At 38.1% G+C, this 19088-nt stretch overlaps 2 protein-coding genes across 10 annotated transcripts; both read right to left on the reverse strand.

The window, feature by feature from the left end:
* Window positions 1-1025: 1025 nt before the first annotated feature.
* ly6d (lymphocyte antigen 6 family member D) lies at window positions 1026-5385 on the reverse strand. 4 transcript variants are annotated; one of them, XM_028574214.1, is made up of 4 exons: window positions 5281-5385; window positions 1794-1889; window positions 1514-1612; window positions 1026-1388 (listed from the first exon to the last, which is right to left on the reverse strand). In XM_028574214.1, exons 2-4 carry the CDS (start codon window positions 1840-1842, stop codon window positions 1309-1311), a joined length of 228 nt encoding a protein of 75 aa, XP_028430015.1. In that variant the 5' UTR covers window positions 1843-1889; window positions 5281-5385; the 3' UTR covers window positions 1026-1308. The 4 variants fall into 4 exon arrangements, with proteins under 4 accessions (XP_028430015.1, XP_028430013.1, XP_028430016.1 ...); XM_028574212.1 differs by having other exon boundaries at window positions 1794-1970; XM_028574215.1 differs by lacking the exon at window positions 5281-5385 and adding an exon at window positions 4899-5041.
* Window positions 5386-6171: 786 nt separating this feature from the next.
* Window positions 6172-18749, reverse strand: LOC114552633 (P2X purinoceptor 5). 6 transcript variants are annotated; one of them, XM_028573589.1, is made up of 12 exons: window positions 18508-18749; window positions 16267-16417; window positions 14713-14784; window positions 10735-10810; window positions 10299-10395; window positions 9471-9551; window positions 9209-9350; window positions 8560-8696; window positions 8279-8372; window positions 7885-7950; window positions 7692-7774; window positions 6172-7402 (listed from the first exon to the last, which is right to left on the reverse strand). In XM_028573589.1, exons 1-12 carry the CDS (start codon window positions 18642-18644, stop codon window positions 7321-7323), a joined length of 1218 nt encoding a protein of 405 aa, XP_028429390.1. In that variant the 5' UTR covers window positions 18645-18749; the 3' UTR covers window positions 6172-7320. The 6 variants fall into 6 exon arrangements, 4 of the variants coding, with proteins under 4 accessions (XP_028429390.1, XP_028429388.1, XP_028429389.1 ...); XM_028573587.1 differs by having other exon boundaries at window positions 7672-7774; XM_028573588.1 differs by having other exon boundaries at window positions 7641-7774.
* Window positions 18750-19088: the final 339 nt, after the last annotated feature.

Here is a 19088-nt window from a genome sequence, read left to right on the forward strand (position 1 = left end):
CATCGCTTCACCACCAAGTCCAGGGGAGCCTTTATGGACCCAAGTAGGGTATATGTTTCCCTATGGGTTAAACATGCATTTTCCCTTTTTTCTCATTAACTAATATAAACACACACAAAACTATAAAGTGGGGCCTTAAGGATTATTGATCACATGGTCCCCACTTACCAGTTTAATTTACCCCTTGTTGAATAAAATTTGTAATATGCAACTGACTGTTGGCCCAGTTTAAAGGTACATTGCATTACATTACATTACATGTCATTTAGCTGACACTTTTATCCAAAGCGACTTACAATTAAGTGCATTCAACTGAGAAGGTCCAAACTCTAGACAACAAGTAGTAAGTGCAAGTACATTAGCTTTAAATAAGCTAAGCTACCAGGTACCAGGTGGACCTTCTTGTAAACAAACACAATTATATTTACATTTAGCATTTCTCACTAAAACGTGATATGTATAGCAATAAGACCTTAAACATGTTGATTACATTTTCCTCTTCATTAAACATTTGCAGAGCAGATTTCTTTTTACATTTTAAAAGCCTGCATTCTGTATTGCGCTATCAGTCTTCTTCTTCACTTGCCGTATGTTTCTATGCACACTTCCGCCAACAACTATTACTGTAATCAGTGGAATAGCATGATGACCCAAAAGAAACCCATGAGGAAGACATGTGAGCGACACTATGTTTTTGAACCCATGTGGGACTCACTGTAAATCTTCAGACAGACACTTTTTTTTCTGTCTCATACAAAAGACATCTGAAACAAATCGATGAGATCAATTAAAAGATTTATTATTATTCCATTTAATGATTTTGAAACAGATGACTCCCACGAGTCCAACTTTACATATCAGCAGAAACAGAGAGCGACCCACATAGCAGTAGGCTGTTGGCAGTGACCCACTAAGTAACATCAGAAAGGGATTAAGTGTGTGTGTGTGTGTGTGTGTGTGTGTGTGTGTGTGCGTGCGTGCGTGCATGCGTGCGTGTGTGTGTGTGTGTGTGTGTGTGTGTGTGTGTGTGTGTGTGTGTGTGTGTGGTTTCCTCGGCACCAGTACTAGTTCAAAACATAGCTGCTACTACCAGTGTGTTGCGCAGTTTCAGAAGATGAGATGAGACTAAATAATTCAACATTTGTAGATTTCATTGAAAATAAAATAAATCAAAGACAGGAAAATCACATTAAAATCTTATAATCTAACAAATCATCTTCCATCAGATTTAGATTTAAGTAATTACTTTTTCATTTACTATTTTCATTAATCAGAAAGTGAAAGTGAACGCTGAGGGATGACTCAGGCTCAGCAAAGGTTGCTTTTGCAGCATTTTGTGGAATAGTCTTCGGCACAGAATTCCTCACAAGTTCGAGAAAGTTCGTCACCTGTTGAAAGAAATCAAAAATGCAACAATTGAACTATCCCTCTGTCACTGTAGTAAATAATATGGTGTCCATAACGTGGACATGAGAAAAAAAGAAGTAAATGCAGTAGAATGAGTCCTGCGTACCGTTGATCTTGGTCTGGCAGTACTGAGCTGATGGCGGGCAATCTGTCTCCGTCTTACAGCGGTCGTCACCTTCACAGGTGTAGCATCTGAGTGTGAGCACTGATGAGAAGACAAAATCTATTAGCATTTACTCAGATTTTTCACTTGCTACAGTATAATGAAGTTCCTCGTCGAGTAAACAATGTCCATCGGATAGGTCTAATGCATCAGTGATCAAATCCTTGACCTTTGCTTTAGTAAAAACATTGAAAAAAAGGGGTATAAACAGAAGTTCACTCACCTTGAGTGCTGCACAGCAGGAGCAGCAAAGTGAGAAGCAGGACCTTCATGTTGTCAGATGGTATGTGGACAAACCTCCCGCACTGGCACTTTTATACTGGCACACACCACATACCAAACTGAGTTATGCACTTCCTTGTGTATAATATTCCAGTAACTGTCTTTGTTTTCAGTTTCACTGTTCCAAAGAAAATACAAAGCCTTAGCGAACAAAGAGTTATTTAATCTGCTTCATACTTTTGCTGAAGAGCAAGGTGTTGTGTTTCAGGAGAATCGTAGGGTTGCTTTTAACCCTCTCTGGCTGCGGGTTATTAATTCAATTCAATTGTATTTGTAGTGTCAAATCCTAACAGGAGTTATCTCAGGACACTTTACAGATAGAGTAGGTCTAGACCACACTACAATTTACAAAGACCCAACAATTTCCCATGCAAGCATTAAAGGTCCCATGGCATGAAAATTTCACTTTATGACCTCATAAGGAGCAAGGTTACCTCAACTTTCTCTGCTTGGCCCACCCAGAGAATTTGGCCCAACTATGAGAGAGAGACATCATGGCTTTCAAACAAGCAAAGTGGCAGTTGGTCAAAGCCACACCCCCACCCTCCACCTTGCTCCCCCTCTCTCCTCCTCAATAGCTACAGACACAGAAATGGCACATACTAAGGAAAGCTCATTGTGTAAAATTTATAAAAAGTCATAGTATAGTATGTCGAACAGTCATAGTATAGCATGTTGAAAAAAGTGATAAAAAGAGACTTCAGATACAGTATTAGGGGACCACTAAGGCCTATATAAAAGCATCCAAAGAGCACCACGTCATGGGACCTTTAATGATGCTGTTTGTAAACTCTACATTCCTGAGATTGGCTTTATGTCTGACCTCTTAACAGGATTCCATACATTCATTTCAGATTGTAACAAATTATATCAGATCATGTCATGGATTTCAGCAGCTCGTCCCGGAAACATTGGAGGCCTAATTTGTTCCTGGCACGTCCCACAACCATACAACTAACTGTTTTGTATGTTGTCTTGGTTTTCTCGGCCTGATGCATTACATTCATACAGCTACCAAAACAAAGTGTCATCATTTCTAAAGACATTTGGATAAACTGGACCTTGTTCACTGTACTAGTTCCAGCCTGTTCAATGTAAACAGCCTGAAAAGTAACTGGAAACATTGCCCTTTGGATACAGTGGGTTGGTCACTAAAATAACTTACCAAAAGTTACCTTACAAGTTACATAAGCATTATCCTCGCATTAACAACAAGGCTACAGTACATTATTTACAGCTATGCTTTGATGACAACATGCTAACATGCTCATAATTAAAATGGAAATATGCAGATGTTTAGCAGACATAATGTTTACCATTTTTGTTAGCAAGCTAACTATTGCTGATGCTGCTACACTAAACACAAAGTAGTGTATCTGTGAGGTACAAACATCCAGTCATCACTTTCAAATCCAAGCACAATACATATACACATTTTTTAATTATAAAAAAACCAGCAATAGGACAATAAGACAGAAATCACATCTATAATGCAAGTAAGATGGTTTGGTCAGATCCACCATCCTATATTTTATGGCATATTATTAAAATACAGTATTTCCCTAACAACGCAAAGCCTGTCACTTAATAAGTAATATCCATTAATATTTCATACTCACTCAAATGTGTTTAATAACTCCATGCCTGTTATACATTAACAACTGTAACTATCATTGATGTAACTCAATGAAATAAGATTTGGGCTATGAATATTTCCTTTAACTCTGTGTTCTTCTGCAGGTGTTTCATTGGATGTGTTTAGGTTTTATGCTGTAAAGCATTGAAAATATTTAAAATGTGAACATTTTAACTTATAATAAAAACTTCATAACCATATTATAAAGATTAATTTAATGTGAAAATGTTGTATTCAGTTCAGCCACTGATCTTGGATAAAGTCCTCAACCAACTGCCACTATTGGAAATTAATTCAGAATCATTCAGGAAAGCAGTTGACACATAGGAGTTTCATAAATTTATCCTACTTAAAGCTCTGATGCTGTATGTTCAAAGGTCCCATGGTATGAAAATGTCACTTTATGACCCTCCAACTTGCCCCCACTCTCTCCTCCTCAATAGCATTTAAAGCTACAGACACAGAAAGGAACTAACTAAGGAAAGCTCATTGTGGGACTGGCTCTAGTGGCTGTAATTCTGCACCAAGGCTGAATTTTGGGAAAGAGACTTCAGATACAGTTTTAGGGGACCACTATATACACTATATAAAAGCATCCAAAAAGCAGCATGTCGGATCTTTAAAGACAAATGAAAATCAATAGGTGATTCACTTCCTCAGTCTATAACCTCCAAAAATATATCAAATATTTTGTGCATTCATTCAAGGTGAAATATGAGCTTTAAGCATTGTTGAAACATTTAACATTGAGATATGCCGTTAAACAGCCTGTGCAGCCTCTCCAACACGTAGCTTTGACATGTTTCTGAGGGTGACTACAACTTGAAGTTTCCCTTTAGTGACATCTGTAGGCAACAATGTGGGAGTGCAAAAGAGTGTGTGCATAAGGATTTATTTTTTTCCCCTCAACTCAACCTGTTTTCCTCTGCAACTAGTAATGGAAACACTTACAAGAAATATGAACATTCATGTGGCGACTGTAAGATTTGGTTAGTTCTACTTCCCCCCACTTCCTCATCTACAAACAAAATATTTTTGTATTAAAAACAAAGAACACATTTGACTTGTTTTCACAGTTAAAGGTGCAATATGTAATACTGACAGCTAGTGTTTAAAATAGTTACTGCAGTACAAATTCAAAATACTGGAGAGAGTCGTCTCCCCCGCCCCCTCCTCCCCAGACTCAAAGTTCACGTTGGTTGCCAGGCTGAGACCGCAGCATCCACAACAATGTTGCTAGACGCTAGTCTCAAATAGCCAGACATTACTTCACAGCACAGCAGAGTAGCTAACGTTAGATGCTGGCTATATTGACAGTCATAAATGCCTTTGCCATCCTCTCCACCCGACGGACACACACTTCCTCGGCTTAGAATTAGCTACGGTAGGAACCGGTAAAAATAACACTACCTTGACATCCTCTCCACCCGACTGAACACGCTTTATTGGCTTTACGGCAACAATCACAACACACTGCAAACTCACGGTCCTCCCGATTTACAGCCTCCCTCTCTTGGCTTAAAATAGTTCACCGTTGTCGGCTACGGCCGCTGAACAGGCTACACGTTGTAAACAGCCGTGGCACGCTTGCCTCCTCCTCCGGTAACATTAGTAGTTAGCAGGGTTAGCATGGCGGCGTTAGCCAGGACCAGTCGGGATCACTTTACTGGCTGTCTCAATTGTTTTTGCAAGTTACCAACTTGGGTACTCTAGCTATATAATCGATTGTGAGTACACAAATGTTGAAATTCCGTGATATTCCGTGATAAATTAGCCTGAAGCTAATGCTTACCTATTCAGGAGGAATGTTAGCCAACTTGGATCCATCTTTCAAATACTACACCTCCAATATTTACCCAGGTTTTGTTACGTCTCTGGTCACGCAACTGTTAGAAACATGCCGTTTCTTTTTAGGTCGGGTAGAATACGTTTTCATTGATCCTGTTCATTTGTTTGCTGCTTTCATGGCTGTCCTGACGTTACAGCTGAATCGCGCTGGGTTTATGTTTTTACAGGTAGGCATATTTCTGGCAACTTGGCCTGGCTGTCAAAATGGGCAACACACAGGCCAAAACACAAACAGAAATTCCGTCACAGAACGGAAATTCAAAAGGAGATAATACTGACATTAGCATTGTTGTCAGAAAAGATAGTATTTCAACTTAGCATGTATTCCTTTATATCTGATGGGGTAATTTTTGTATTTATTACACTAAATATATTACATAGGCTATTGGACCTGTAACTTTCCAGGAAAAGTATTTATACACACACAAATATGTTTCTTAGGTAATTCAGCATCTGGCTTACTCTGCTCTTATGTCAAAGAAAACTCCTATGTAAAATAAAACATTTTGATCATCATTGATGTCCCTAAAACACGATAAAGCAGACTAAGCTGCACTTGACGCATGCAGGCACAGTGTGGAGAGTTCAGCTCAACACCAGTTCATCATTGTACCGTATCATTTAAACAAGGAATGTTAAAGTTGTGCTGAAGAAAAGCCATTAAAAAAGCGGTCACACAACAATGCTGCCACTGATCATGTGTAGACATGCCTGAGTCGTCCTTGTGAGGCTGTAAATAAATACGTGGGAGCTGTTGACCAGTGTTTTTTACCCAAACGTTTCTTGTGTTTAGTATTACAATAAACAATAGTCACAATGCATACATTACACGACATTGTGTGTCTTATTAAAATCTTTATTTGCACATTTCGGTTACATACAGCGTTTTCTTCTATTAATTTAAACATAAAACTTTTGGTTGGTAAACTGATTAAACAAAATCACATAATGTACCACTCACACACACATATATGTTGGAGGAAAACTAGCACTTAATGCTTGGTTCACATCTGAGGTATATAATTCATAAGAATCATTGCAAATCAAGCAGCAAACAATGTAAATACTAAAAAAGTGATTTAAGTCTTGTCAAAATATAAAATGCTAACTTTTCTGAGTGAAGTTTGCATGTTCTCCTACTGTGGGAGTGGGTATTTTTTCCCACATGCTCATGCTTTGCTGTGTAGAAGCAGGATAAGAGGATTTAAAAAAATATTGCAGTCCCTAGAGTCAATCTGCTGGCTAAAAAATACCTAGCACATGTTATCCTGTGGCCTCTGATAGTCTAATGAGAATTTCTACAAGCATAAATGACTCTTCCTTTCAGAAGATGGTGAAGAACCATATCAGTGATATGTGGCATAAACACTGAGCCACCGTGTGAGGCCTCTGTAGAAGCATTTGATCTAAACAATGACGTTTAAGTGACATTTATACAGCATATATAAACCTTATAATATTAGTGTATCCGAGTCACCATACCTGTTTCATTTTTATGGTGAGGCCCCACATGTGACCTAAAGAAATCTCCTTTCATTCAATCAGCAATCAGAATTACAATCCTTGCACAGTATGTCATAATGACTATTACAAAAGTCAGTATTTCCTTATATCCTCCTCGCTAATTTAGTTTAACTATTTATTTTGAAGATGACATTTGAATGCATGTCTTGAATAATGAGTATTTATCCACATAAAATATCTTAAATATAACACATTTATTAAATTCCATAAATGAATAGTTGTTTGGTTAAAAAATAAAAAACTTCACGAATTATACAACTTAAGCTTCAATAAAAGTGGCCTGGATGCACCATCACTTTCAGGCAATGTTGCTAAAATCGCACTCATTTCATGGCTAAACCATATAGTTACAGTTCTAAAGTTGTAAAAATGGAGTTGTTACAAAGGCAAAATATGTTGCATCCTCAAACAAATTCAACCAAATAATTTTTTTAAGACGATGCCTCGTCTTACAAGAGCTTCACAGCAACGCCAGATTCTTCTGCTCCTTGGCACCCTTTCTGTCCTCCACACTGTAGTCTTCAGATGTTGATTTATTACTTCTGTGGAACAGCGACAGATAATTATTCATTTTTGCAAATAAGCCATGTATCATACCAGCATTACATTAACCAATTCTCCATTATGTTAAACTACATATTATCCAGTTTATTACATCATAAATTAAATTAGATATACAACTACAGCTGAATGGACCTACATTATGTTTCAGTTTCTTTGCTACAATGTAAACTTTTTCTCTGGTAACAATACTGTATAGAAAGTACTGTGATGCTTAACTGCATAGACATAGAATACTCTACAGCTCTACCCGTGTGTTGCTTTTCATACTTGTATCCTTCAAACTTTCTCTCTCGATAGGAGTTGCCCTTCTTCATTAGGTAGAGAAGGATCAAGTCACAGATGAAAGCTCCCTGTTACATAAAGTTTCTGTCACAACTGGCAAAATGCAACAAAAACAATCCTGTGCAGTTCTTTAAAAATGTTAAATGTTGTTTAACACATTATGATTAATGATACTTACAGCACCCATCAAAGCCAGCCCTGAGCCAACATTGATGGCTGTTGGGATGATGTTGAACTTCCCGGCCTATGAATAACAGCAGAAAAATAAGAAATGTGGTTTATTGCAAAAATCATCTTAAAAGCTTACCACTAAAGATACTGTCTGTCTTTTATTAAAAATGTCTTTGAATGTGATTTCATTTTGATATATTAACAGAACCTGCAGTTCACTGAGACGCAAAAAGAAATTATAAGATCACAATGCATCCTAATCCTGTTGTTGTAGATAATCCAAGACCCTACAAGCTTTTGTCAGTTTGTTATGTGCTAATGTGCTGTGTATTGCATTTATGTCACATCATAAGGCTTTGGCGGAGCAGACAGTATTCATTCACCCTTTAAAACGCATTCACCTTTCCGTGCACCATGACGTTAAATTGGACACCATAGACTTTGAATAGAGATCGAAAGCTCTCACCAGCAGCATTTTTGAAATACCGAGTGTGTCTGTTGGGAGAAAAAAGGGAAAATATGGAGGCACGAGAATACAAAAAAAATAACACACAATTAATTCTTTTCTCCTTTCAAATCATGTTTTCAATTGTAAATATATAAAATTACATTGTTCAAGAAAATGAGAAATATTTGTCTATGCGACATAGCAACATAAGGCAGTGTCTGCAGTGAGTCTGACCTGAAGTTAAATCCTGCTGCGATGGTCTTGTTGGAGACGCTGACATCCAGACGAGTAAAGTGGTACTGTGGATGGCAGTTAGAGTAGCCTTTGTCAAGATCACAGTCCCACTCTATCACAATGCCAATGGAGCCACCCTGGAAACACAATACAAATTCAATCACATGGCTTCTAAATCATGTTAACTAATCATGGTAAATAGGGTGGGTGCACATCTCCAAACAACAGTCCAACAGGGCCAATGGTCCCCAAAGAATGTCTCCTTCAACACATTGGTGCTCACTTCAGAATGAGACATGCAAATATAGGAACATTCAAATTCAAATTCCCTTAATTAATCTGCCTTTTTTGTGGTGCTTCCTTTGCATTTCCAAATGTACTCTGCGTCGGGTTCTGCCCAGATTATTGAAATGATTGTGGTGAACCATGAAATTAATTTGTTTTGGCACTAAATAAAAATGACAGCTGTTTTGCCTCCCTCAAACTTTACCCATCACACCAACCCCTTCTTTTTTTATAACATTTGTTGTCCCTATTTTTTCAGCTGTAATGTAGATGTGATAATGCCTGGACTGTTGTTTCACTTGTGGTTCTGACAAACAAAATAATAATATCAAATACAATCTAAGTTGAAAAGTGTATTACTGACAAATGTGGCCATGTCTTGGAAGTTGTATCCAGCTCGTCTGGTGATGTCACCCAGGCGAAAGATGGGGCAGTAGGGGTGAAGGTCCTTGTCAAATCGGCATTTCTTCAAAAAGGAGTCATCAGCCGTATCCAGAACGTTGGACCTCAGAGTTAAGAAACGCACAGTATTACAGAATGTATGAGTTTCCACTGCTCATTGTACACAACTGTTTCCAGTTAACCAAGAGGTTGGTGAGTGTTGAACACAGAAGAAGAGGATTTACTTTGAAAATGTGAATTTGGGAAATTGGATGAAATTCTTTATGTAAATGGTGAAGTTTTCAGCATTTGTCAGCAGAGGCCCTCTGTCAAAAGAAAAAAGAAAAAAAAGAGGATTGTAATTAAGTGCCACACATTCAGTGCCATGCTAAAAAAATAACTTGGTCATTTGGTAAAACAGGCAGTTTAGCCTAAACAGATAAGGCCAGGTCAAGCCGCTGAGTATCTGGTCTGGTTTTAAAGGCAGCTTAAAGCTTAGCAAGAGAACAGTGTCGCCTGTCAAAGGCTCAGTAGATTTATTATGGCACAGCCTGATACCCACTGCAGGGCCTGTAGGCCAAAACATAATTTAACATGAATACTGTGCATCCACAGAAACGTTCACCCAACTTTTGGCACATATTACTATTATTATTGAAAATACGTATCTCTCCAACCCACTGTGCAATAAGGACACGTACAACAAGTATAATATTTCTTATCTTTTATATTATACTTACGTGCGTGTCCTTATTGCACTGTGGGCTGGAAAGAAATGTATTTTCATTTTCTCTGTATGTCTGGCACATATTGCAGAATTAACAATAAACTTGACTTGACTTACTGTGTCCTGATAAGTGTCAAACAGAATTTTTAAAGTAATTCAAATTAAGACTAATGCTTTTTGTTGGTCTCTATGAAAAACATTTGGCCCCATTACACATATGCCACAGTGACATCAAGGTGATTTCTGCTGCTTTGTAGTGTCATTGCTGGGTTCCAAGAGTTGTTCAATATATATACAGTATATATACAAAAATGCAAGAGATGTATGTAACTGCATTGCTCATTACTGTGGTTTGAATATTCTTTCAATGGGACACCAGCCGTAGATTTCACAGGTCCCAGTGGAGTTTTCATCTTTTCCTAAGCATCGGCCACTCATAATTCCTGAAGAAAAACAGCAGAATAAGACAGTCACACAGCGTATCACATGTGAAAAGACACTATATTTGAATTTCTGTTGCAAAGATATGGATTATGCATAATCAGTTCAAATGAGAGTTGTGCTATTATTTCCAAATTCCATTCCACCAATTACAACCTAGAACATACCTTATCATTAGCTTAAACACTTGTGTTATCTATCATGCATACTGCACTCATTTCCTTTATTTGGAAAACACCATGACAATGAGAGAGAATGTAACCTTGTTGAATTAAGATCAGAATGGCACTAAGCCAATGAAACTTAATGGCGATTTAAAATCAGCAATGTTTCTTTCTTACCGTTACCAGCCACTATCATCTTCCCCTCTTCACAGTCCTTGTCATCTCGACAGTGACCATTCAGCACTTTAGGGTTCTGAGAACGAACGCCGCAGAAAAAAAGCAGAAGTTCATGAAATATTGAACCATAACAGACCAGTTTTTTACAAGTCACAAACAAGGCTCGTAAAATAAAAAATAAAATAAAATAAAATACATGAAAAGCTGTGCACAACATAATAAATAAAATACTCACAGTAAGGCAATATTATAACTTAGTAAGTAAAAATTATGAGACGCTAACTCAAAATAGTGAGATAGTTTGTCACATTTGAAGTATTTTGTAATTTTTATATAATTTACTACCTCCTAATTTTGACTCTGTAATTACATACTTTTCTTGGCAGATATGGGCTCCCATACTTATCACATATATTGGCTGTTGGAAAATAAATAAAATAAAAAAGAAATGACATTGGGGTAAAATCCCAACATTCAAAGAATGTGTAACTTTCAAATAAAGGTAAGAGGTTGCTTTTTTCTTGCAACACCATTACCGTATGTAATGTAAATGTAGTTAGGGGTTGTTTATGGATGCATGTCTGTGCCTTTTTTCTTGTTTTAGTGAAACTTGACTGTGCCTTGCTGGAACATGTTAAATTACCGTTCCTACCCAAGTGTGGCAGCCTTTCAGACCCAGGGGCTATTGGTGAGGGTCTAAAATATATACAAGAGAGGTGTTTTATGGGTTTGTGTGCTTGTACTCATGTGCTTGTACAGGCCTGCTATTCTTCTTGGCAGATGCAGTGAGGCAGGAGACCAGAAGAGACTAAGTTTACATACCAGGAACCCTTTGTAAATTTGTAGCTATACATTTTAGCTAAGAGAATGAACAGTATAATTGACACACACACACACACACACACACACACACACACACACACACACACACACACACACACACACACACACACACACACACAGAGTGACTTTAGGGGGTTACTGCAATGTGTAACTGTTTTCTTCATCCTGGCATTTTCTTTTAAATTACACTGATTTGTGGTACTTCTGGTAGCTGACTGGCTCAAGTAGCCATTTATCATGGGAGATAACATCCTTGTCTCTATTGTTCACTGAAATTAAAAAATAAGGGGATCTAAGTGTAGATAAGTTTCTATTTTTCATTTACATCTCTTCTCTAACCTCAGCAAGACATTGCCCACTGTATTTTTAAAACATAGCCAGCTGGAATAGTTTCCAGGTGATGAGATGTCAAACAGTGGAAAGTAAATGAAGCAACCTTAAGATAAACACTAGTCACAGACAACCCAAAACTGCGAGCGAGCGACATCATGGAGAGAGAACACAGCGTCTAAACAGCACATCAAGCCCTCCCAACACATCTTCACCAACATTATAGGTTGATTTCTACTAAACAACACCCCAAACGACACAACCATTCTTCTTAATGCCGCACAGTGCCGATTGCATCATGTGCCCGTTTTTTTAACATAACGGGCACAGTTTTAAACTCTTAATTAAGGTTGTCAAAGTAACTAGTAAAGTTTATGGACAAAAATACTTAGGTTTAGTAAAACATCAGGGATTGGCTTAAAAGGAGTCACGCAAAACTTAGGACGTAATGTGATGTCACGGATGTCACTGATCAGTAAAACTTTGGTTCATTTTAAAATGACAGTTGACTTTTGGTTTCCCATGGGACATGAACCCCAGTCTCCTGAGTGAAGGTCCTGTGTTTGTTTGACCCCATTCACCTCTCCAACCTAACTCCTCTTATACTTTGTTGCCTCACTTCTTGCTTAATATTGCTTTCGATAATTACTACAGCCACGAGAGGTTGCCGCCTAACAAGAAACATAGTTGTGGATCTAATTGTGGGTCATTATGAGCTGCTTGCATAGTTGTGCAATACGACCATTTTCTGGATGCGGATGGGCTGGCACTCCAGCTAGCTGATACTCACAGCAGTTAGTATCCTATTGTAATGTTTGTACTTTGATGCACTGTAGGAAAATTCAGCTCTCTATAACATAAAATAAGATAATACTGTGTGCAAATGCAATTCAGACAATGCATAAAAATTGCTAAAAAGATCACAGGAGCAAGACAGAGAAAGTATCTGATTAGATTCCATCTTTTCTAACATCTCAGACATTGTTTGCCCTCTCAATACCAGGAACTGGGCCCCTGTTCAACAGGAAACTGTGGTCAAGGTCAGGGTGCAAATTACGGGGGAGCTAGGGGGAGCTCGGCTCCCCTTAATAAGACATGGGCTCCCCTGAAAACGTGATTTGTGAAATTTTGGGGGGTCTCTAAAAATACTGACAATGTGTCATTTTGACGTGCAATTTCAGTTTTGTGTAATGTGATCATCGTGGATTATTATGTGTAAAACTGCAAAAATATCATTCATGCATGTCGGCGATTTGAACCTAATTCACTTCAATAAAGATAACAATAGCTACTATAGTATACATACTATATACTATACTATACATGCTATTCTTGTTATGAGCGTCAAGGCGTGGTGGCACGGCGGTGCAAATTCAACTCCTGTTTAGTGCATGTTAACTCAAAGATTCATAGAAAAAATATAAACGAGGCCATTAATCGGCGCGCAAAGTCCTTGAAATCCATTCTGCAGTAAGCATCATATAGCCATGGCAAAAAGAAAACAAGGCAGTTTAATTAATTTTGGTTTTACTAAGAAATTGGTGACAACGCAAGGAGAAGCTGAAGAAATAATGTCCTCTCTGGCTGAAGATGATCCTGACCCCTCTTGCTCTTTCTCTCTCCCGTTAAACTGGACCAGCCAGCAGGGGAGAGACTGGAAGAGCCGATATATACATGGCTGTTTGTTAAGGGATGGAAGCTTGGGGTGCATCGCTAAGGTCTAATTGAACGGAGGAGTTATGGTATTCTTTGGTAGCCTGAGTAACTTTAACCGTTGTTCAGGTGAAATCTCTAAGACAGCCTGATGCTTTGTTTATAGACTATTCCTGTTGATAAAGTATAATAGGGTAAATCCTGTAGTGCATACTCTTGTAGCTGTTATGTATCTTTGTAAGTCATTGTAAGTCGCATAGCGCCTTGACCCCCCCAGCCTGATGCTTTGTTTATAGACTATTTGTGGCTGTTTGACCTATCTATTCCTGTTGATAGAGTATAATAGGGTAAATCCTGTAGTGCATACACTTGTAGCTGTTATGTATCTTTGTAAGTCATTGTAAGTCGCAAGCGCACTGTAACAGGTAACCGGCTCCATCTAGCCTACTACTCCCAATAAGTGATTTGCTCGCAGCACCTGAGAAGCCCTGTGGTGAGGAGCAGAGAGTTTGCCTGGAGTTCGCTCAGAGTTGGAGTAATATCACTCTGCCCAAGTAGCAGAAGTAGCAGTGCTTTGCCTTCTGAGAATATAGTTCCCAGTTTGTATACGGTTAGAAGATGGCTGTGTCTCATGTAACCTTGTTATTTGTACACGTTGTGACTATACAAATCACACGGAAATAGTACATAGGCAATATTTTGTCACTTATTGGGAGCAGTAGGCTAGATGGAGCCGGTTACCTCCAGCATCTGTGCTAAGCGAGGCTAGCGGTGGGTGCGTCAGACAGAGTTACGACACGCATGGAGATGAGAAGGGTATGTAAGGACTCATCTAGCTCTGGGGGATACGGTGAATAAGCTAAAGTCCCAATAAGTCGACGTGCTCCTTTAATGGATTGTTGAGATGGATTTAGATTATTTATTTATTTTAAATGAGGAGGATAAAAAATGATGTACACCTGACGAACAACTTTGACTTGGTGAGGCAAGGATAACACAACTACTGCACTGTTTGTGTTTATTCTGTACTACATTGTATGATAAATTGATCAATACTACTGGCATTATGATTAGCAAATTAAATCTAAGATATGATTTATTTTGACAGCTGCTATTACAGTCACTGAAAGGATCTGTATTCTGTTTTCTTACCTCAGCACAGTATCCCAGCTTCTGGTTTGGCGTCTCTAAGAAATTAGTTACGACAAACAGAACAGCTTCACCCTAGATGTAGAGAAAACATTGTGCATTGGTCTTTATGTTGACATCATAACATGATGACCCCTGTGCTGCCTCCCTTTCTCCTTCTCTGCATAGGACTCTCTATCTTAAGGGGTCCTTCCATGTTCCCATGACATACTGAGGACACCTTAAGATAGAAAAAAAGTAGATGAAAAACATTTCTTTTTACAATTAACACTATGATGATGAAGGCATTTACAAACAACAATGTACAGTAGTACAAAATGCAAAAACCATACTTTGGTGTTCCATTTTTACCTCTATACTTAAAATTTCACTACACCTTTTTTTTTTTTTTTTTTTTACAAAATGATTAAAAAACAATGACAACGAAGTTAATCATTCGAATACAGATGAAACAAAATTTAAATAATCTAAACTAAAAAGGAATCAGAATCAGATTTAGGTTTGAATTGAAACACAGTCAAACACTACAACTAAGCTTGTTTACAATTTAGTCAAAGATGATCTTTAGAGCAAAACATAAAGTGCATCTTTGGATGGGAAAAACAACGATGAATGGACATGCTACTGACTCTTCAGGTCATCCCTTGACCCTGCAGACCTGTCCCTCTCAGTGATACTGTACCAGCCATTTTACCAACACCGTTTTTGCTACATTATGTTAGTTGTCATGTTCTAACTATTCCTCCCAGAAACCTGTTTTATGTTGATATAAACCTCCCTGTGTCGCCTCTCGTTCCCAAAATGTCAAACTACTCTTTAACTCAACCACTCCTGTGTGAGTGGCTGTCTGTATTTGGGTCCTAATCCTGCTGCCTGAACAGCCGTCTGTATCCACCACGTTCCACTTCCAGGATTGCCGCTGGAAAATCCACCGGATTTCACTCTTTTTGGCCGAATGTCCGTTACCTTCAACTTTCTTTGTGTTGTAATTTTAAACTCTAGTCGATTTATGAGGACTATGGTTAACTGCTCCTTAGATCTCTGCAGTGTAAGTCCAGACAGCTAGCTAGACTATCTGTCCAATCTGGGTTTTCTCCAGCACAACTAAAACAACCTTTGAACGTACACACATTCCACCAAAACAAGTTCCTTCCCGAGGCTATTTTGCAGTGGCACCGTGGCTCCGCTCGGCGCTTAGCACCGCCCAAGACGATTGTGATTGGTTTAAAGAAATGCCAATAAACCAGAGCACGTTTTTCTCCCATCATGGAAGGCGGTGTGGACTAGCCAGACCCTCCTCAGCGGCGCAGTGAAGGAAGGTCTGTCAATGTGAGACTACCTGAACAGTCCCACATCATGTCAGCCGGCACTGATGCATGTTACTACTGGTGCAGTTCAGTTAAATCCTGCTTCATCCATTAATTCAAGCAGGCATAGGGAACAAACGCTTAGAAAGGATGATTTTGTTAACTTAGTCGAGCCTGTAGCAAGTGTGTGTCTTTTACATATTTTTAAAGTGTGTACTACATACTTGTACTGTTGTGGAAATGTTTTCACCTGTGGTGGGATGACATAGTCCTCCGGTCCCCAGACCAGCAGACCAGACTCAGTGGTGTTAGTCACTGAGACTCCCTTCAGTTTAGTTATAATCGAGCTCTGGATGGCCTCGTCTGTCTCCTGGTAGCCCTTCTTGCTTACGAAAACCCACCTGTGGGTGAGAGGAAAAATGTAATGGCTGAAAGGTGTGTTTAAAGCATCTTATTTAGTATGTCGTTGCCATTATCATATAAGATTCTTAGGCTATATGGAGTTACAACTAATTGCTATGATACTTTTGGGTCTAGGACTAAAATGGTGGCCTACACTATTACAGAAACACTGTACCATAAGACAATTATTGTTTACTCTTATGTTGACTGTATTTGATACCTGTTGTTTTTATAATTAAGCACTTTGTTACTACATACGTCAAATGTGTTTGCTAGATCAGGCTTACTAGGGTGAGTACTGTTAAATTGGGACATTTTTTGAAAATTTGAATTCTTGAACAATTTACATAATTTTCCATATGTCTAAGCTCCAAATATGATACATTTATATAAACATCAACCCCTTACTAAAAAATGCAAAAGAAAAAAATAAGAATAATTTAAAATAAAATCAATTATTCCATCTCAAACACAATGTGTCCTAAGACTTTTTTACAGGTGCTACTGGCAAAACTGGACACCTTATATTGAGATACAAAAAATGATACAAAATAAATGGGACACTGTCATTGTCAAAATAGGACACCTTATTTTATGATACAAAAGACTGAACATTGAAGAAGAGGAACAATTTCAACATTTAATGTCTTCAAATAACACACATAGCCTAATAAAATACAACAGCAAAAGTACAGTATAGCATCTCTAGAACATCTTTTTTTTCCATTCTTTTTTACTTGCTCTTGCTTCTCTTCTCCTGCCTTTCCATGTTCCCTTACCTTAGATTCTGAGGGTTTTAAACTATTCATATACCTTTTTATTTAAAAGTATAATTTATGTAATATTTGTTTACAATATTATACATCTCAGTTCTGTACTCTGGGAATTACTGCCTTTCCCTTTTATAGGGAAAATAGCTAGCTACAGCTTTTTGTATTGAAATGCCTCTTTGCATATGAGCTATTTAGAGAAATTATATTTGATCTAGTTTAGAAAATGATTTATCTGAAGACGGCAAGTATTTTATGATCCTCAGGGGAGTTTTCCCCTGTCAAAATGACAAAGAGCAGTGTCCCATTTTGACAATAATAGAGTGTCCCATTCTAACAGTAGGCAACTGGCAAAATGGGACAATATCAAAATAAGAGTTTTCCAAAAGGTAAAAAAGGCTTTTGGAATTACACTAGAAACTATACTGGAATGTAACTAGGGCATCGAGAACCGATTCCTACTTGGAATCGTTTCAAAAATTCCGATTCCATCAGAATCGTTTCTTTATTGGAATTGTTTGGAATCGTTTGGAGGATTTGGTTTCAAATCTGATCATGGGTTCCAAATTTAACATGCGCAAGTTTTGGTTTCCGTAGCGGCCAGGCACTTCTTGTGTTGCAGCCTTGGAGCACAGTAAGCGGTGCTCTAGTCTGGCTTTATTTTACATAGAAAAAGCCCCGTCAAACTGCAACGCACCTTTGAATCAAAATAAAACTTTCCACTTATTTTCCTCCCATTTCAACTCCACCACTCAAAGAATTAGAATCGAGAATCGATAAGAACCGGAATTGAAAGGAAGAATCGGAATCGGAATTGGAATTGGAATCAGAATCGTTAAAATCTAAACGATGCTCAACCCTAAATGTAACAGTAAGTATTGGGTTTTAGATTTCTCAGATACTCTGAGAACTGTCTCTGGTGTCAATGCACGTGCACGCCTACTCATATGACGTCAAATCCACGTGACCTTTTTTTCTTATATACCTTTTAAGCATATTGGATCATTTCTGTATTCCTTGAAAATGTAATTCATTGCAAAGCTTAACTGTGCCATTTTTGACAGTGTCCCATTTTGACAATACTCACCCTACATCTTATTTTTTATTTCTGGGTTTTGCTACAGGTTAGCCTACACTGAACAAGCCACAAGAGTCCAGTAGCTACACTAGACACTAGAAAAACTTTGTGTGACAACTGTTCTCCTTACAGACATTTGACATTTGCTTAGGGTTGATTCATTTATACCAATTTTACCAATTTATCACATATGAAATGAGGTGAGAAAACTACATAGCCACGACGTAATTCATTGACTTACCCTATAATGTAACCGATGAAAGATAACTGAATAAGTCTGTACAAAACTCCAACTTTCTTATTTTTGGCGACAATGTATTTTTCCGTTTTATAGTCGAACAAGGAGAGGAAGCATCCTTTGAAGAAGCTCCCGGCCATCCTGCAGCTGTCCACGGACAGTTGGGAGTCAGTGTTCCACACCAGAGAGTTTCATTGCAGCAGCATAGGTGGGGCACGCTCCCCCTACTGCTCATTATCATCAGCCTCAAGTCAGAATCAACTAGCACAATATCCGGGTGGGATTTTCAAAATAAGACTGGACATGGAATGACATCCGGTATTCTCTTTTTTTTATTAAATTTAATTTACATTTTTATTTTTTATTTAAAGAACATACGTGTAGGCACATCGCCAGTATGTACATACACAAAAAGTCAATACCAGAGGTGCATATACTGTATATATAAAATATACAGTATGTAAAATATAAATAAAGGTAATAGAAAATGTAATGCATATTAAAACAAATGTATCATCCTACATGAGAAATGTATCAAACAGAAAATCAGTCTTAATTGCATTCTTATTCTCAATGTCTCTTGA

The sequence above is a fragment of the Perca flavescens genome, chromosome 3 (assembly GCF_004354835.1).
Source record: "Perca flavescens isolate YP-PL-M2 chromosome 3, PFLA_1.0, whole genome shotgun sequence".
NCBI classification, from domain to species: domain Eukaryota; kingdom Metazoa; phylum Chordata; class Actinopteri; order Perciformes; family Percidae; genus Perca; species Perca flavescens.